Source organism: Cyprinodon variegatus, unplaced genomic scaffold (assembly GCF_000732505.1).
Source record: "Cyprinodon variegatus isolate N-32 unplaced genomic scaffold, C_variegatus-1.0 Scaffold114, whole genome shotgun sequence".
In the NCBI taxonomy this organism is placed as follows: Eukaryota; Metazoa; Chordata; class Actinopteri; order Cyprinodontiformes; family Cyprinodontidae; genus Cyprinodon; species Cyprinodon variegatus.
The window spans coordinates 674,117-677,326 of record NW_015150567.1 but is presented as its reverse complement, the minus strand read 5'-3'; the positions used below and the strand labels follow the sequence as shown (position 1 = coordinate 677,326).

General features: G+C 39.4%; 1 protein-coding gene across 2 annotated transcripts in view; it reads right to left on the bottom strand.

Annotated features, from left to right (window-relative positions):
* cep89 (centrosomal protein 89kDa) overlaps nucleotides 1–3,210 on the bottom strand; it is a 111,780-nt gene that overhangs the window by 87,106 nt on the left and 21,464 nt on the right. For both annotated transcript variants that reach the window (XM_015375173.1, XM_015375175.1), the window contains exon 11: nucleotides 598–713. In XM_015375173.1, coding sequence (XP_015230659.1) covers nucleotides 598–713 — 116 coding nt within the window. The remainder of the gene's footprint in view (nucleotides 1–597; nucleotides 714–3,210) is intronic.

Sequence of the window (3,210 nt, the reverse complement as noted above, 5' to 3'; positions counted from 1 at the left end):
GGGCCTAAGCTCTGTTTGTGCTGGTTTGTGCAGCAAACATTTTTGTTTGTGCTGCTTTGGATTTGAAGATTTAAAGAAAGTAGGGGAGCTGGTTGACCTTTGATGACCTCTAGAAACATCTCTTTATATCTTTAAAATGAAAGCGGCACAAACGAAAGTTTTTGATGCACAAACCAGCACAAACGTAGCACAAACGTTTGACACCAATTTTGTCTAATTTGAAGAAGGTGGAAGGGTTGGTTGACCTTTTGACCTTTACATTTTCATTAATATCTTCAAAGCCAAAGCAGCACAAATGAACATTTTTGCTGCACAAACGTAGCACAAACGTTTGACATCAATTTTGTGTAATTTGAAGAAGGTGGGGGGGCTGGTTGACCTTTGATGACCTCTAGAAATATTTCTTTATATCTTTAAAACGATAGCAGCACAAACGAACATTTTTGCTGCACAAACGTTCGACACTAATTTTGTCTGATTTGAAGAAGGTGGGGGGGCCAACTTCACTTAGGTAGTTTGGACTTGATTTTCTGATTTTTTATTTTTTTTTTTGGCTTATGAAAAATACTTCCTTTTTTCACTTCCCACTTACTCTACCTTCAGACTTGTGTTTGATGTTATTGGCTTTGGCCTTTTCATGCTGAGCCTCCAGCTGATCCATCAGAACCTGGTTCTCCTTTAAAACCTGAAGCGCCTGCTGCTGAATCTGCTGACTGCAGAGACAGATGTGGGAGACTTTTTTTTATTACTCTGCTCTTCACAGAGAGAACAGGCCATGAACATACTGTAAACCATTGCAAAGATATTTAAATCCTTTAAACTTGTCATGTTTTATGTTACAGCCACAAACATCAATGAATTTTTGTTAGACCAACACAGAGATCCAGTATCTTAAGTCAAAGGAAAAATGAAACGGGACATGACTAAAAGTCGTCTTCTCAGCAGATGTTCCAACCTGAGCTGTGGATTCCTGCAGCTTATCCAAAGATATTACATGTATGACAGGTACCTAATTTTAATTCAACATTGTGTTAAATGAGGAAGTTATGTCCTCTTGAAGGCTGTTGCGCCTCGGGGGCTTCCTCACGGTTCTTTTCCTGGGGAGCAAATTATTTACTATTCTTAACTCAAACTGGGTAAAACAATATAAAAAAGGACTATAAAAACAGGAGTAAAAAAATAACAGTTTATTCCAGATCAGGTCGTTACAGGACAGAGAAAAATGCTTGAAGCTTGCACAGCTGTGGGCTCAAAAGTCACGTCCACGAGCGTCCGGCAAAGATTGAGCCCCGAACAAGGTCATCTCCTCCTTCTTATACCTTATGAGTCTATGTGTTGGATCATGGGGATGTTTAGCTGTCTGCATCAGAAACTGACACGCCATCCATTCCATGACCTGTATGCATCCTGCCTCTATGCCCAAGAATTACATATAGCTCCCCTTTATCAGACCGACTCCAAGATGTGCCCATATTCTGTGTATCTTTAAAAGACAAGAAGGCTGTCCTATTTAGACGACCTCCGTACACACAGTGACATCCACAATGTGAAGAAAGGCCATCTACTCTGTCTAATCTGGCTAACAGAATAACAATCCACATAATGTATAAAGAATAAATTTAACAATTGTGATTATTTTGAACTGATATCGCAAATTTTATTTCCTTTGCAAAATCCATAAGCAAGGAGAGGTCCCCCCCCCAGGGTTTCAGATTTTTCATGACCTTAATTTAAAGCTTTCTTGTCTAGAGTCTGATTTTTTCAAAACTATATTCACCTTTACCCGTACAGTTCAGAACTGAGACCCAACCCGCTACCCGCAATTATCCCCATTTAAAACCCGGCCAGGACCGCACGGATCTGTAATTACTATAGTGTGACCCGACCCGTGGTCATAAATTGTACACACAGCCGTTTCAGTCCTTCAACACAACATGCTTTATTTTTCCGACTGCAGCAGATAATAACAGACCTTTTACTGTCCTTAATAACAGAGGCAGTAAAAAACAATTCCTCACGCTCACATCCAATGGGCACAGTGCTCCGAGATTAACAGCTATAAATTGGCCGAAGTAAAATAGTTTATCTCATTGATAAAAAAATACTGTTATCTGGATATTATTGAATCTATTTATCTATTATTATGTAGAGTTAATAAATAAGAACATAAAAATTATACATTTCATTCAAGCTGTAATTCTATGTATGATACCTGCACATATTTTGTTCATTTATGGCCGCACCCTTGAAATAATTTGTCGTCGTTTTTTCTCTACCCTTAGCTGTACGTTACCGGACCCGGTGCAGGACTCTGCTTCACTGTAATCTATTTGTGAAAAAGAGCTTAATTCTACTGGCATACACGAATCTGCTTTCTGTCCCTTTTTGTCTGTGTGGCTGCAGGTATGGAGTTTCACCTTTATTACTTCTGCTTTGTAGGCGTTAAAGTTAAACAGACATTGGAGCAAAGCAAAATGGTAGAATTTTTCAGCATCATGCCAGCTAAAGTTAAAGTTAAGGGACCTGCAGCTTGTATCACTTCACCAAACGCTGACTGTGACTGGGGCTGTGTTAGGTTTATTCAATGATGATTATAAAATGAATGTATGTACATAATATAAACATTGAAGCAAGGAGATGCTTCACTCTGTCTTATGATTCAGTCAGTAGAGCATCCTGTCTTATGACTTGATAAATTGTCCTTTCAGAACAATACTCTGTTTGTAACCATGTGTTATGTTCTGTTAATAAATAAGGCACTGCAAGGAGGGGGTCGGAGAGGAGGAGTTAGTTGGGTGCAGCTCTCTTCCCCTTCTGCAGAAGCTGTTGTTGAAAGTCCCTTTCTGTGTGTATTCAGTCCTTCTTTTACGAACCTACGGTACATTTTTTAACCTAACAGGCTGATTGATTTTTCCAGAATTGCCATTATTTTTAACCAAAATTGCGATTTCACTTTTGTAAAAACTTTTGCTTTTCCATTGTCCATTGTTGCAGGACTTAACTGTAACCTTTATGTGAAAAAATGCTGCTTCTCCTTGCTTGCTTGTATTGTGTCTGAACCTCCCCCCCAACCCCTATACGGAGAACTACACTCACCGGCCACTTTATTAGGTACACCTGTCCAACTGCTCGTTACCACTTAATTTCTAAGCAGCCAATCACATGGCGGCAACTCAGTGCATTTAGGCATGTAGACATGGTCAAGACAAT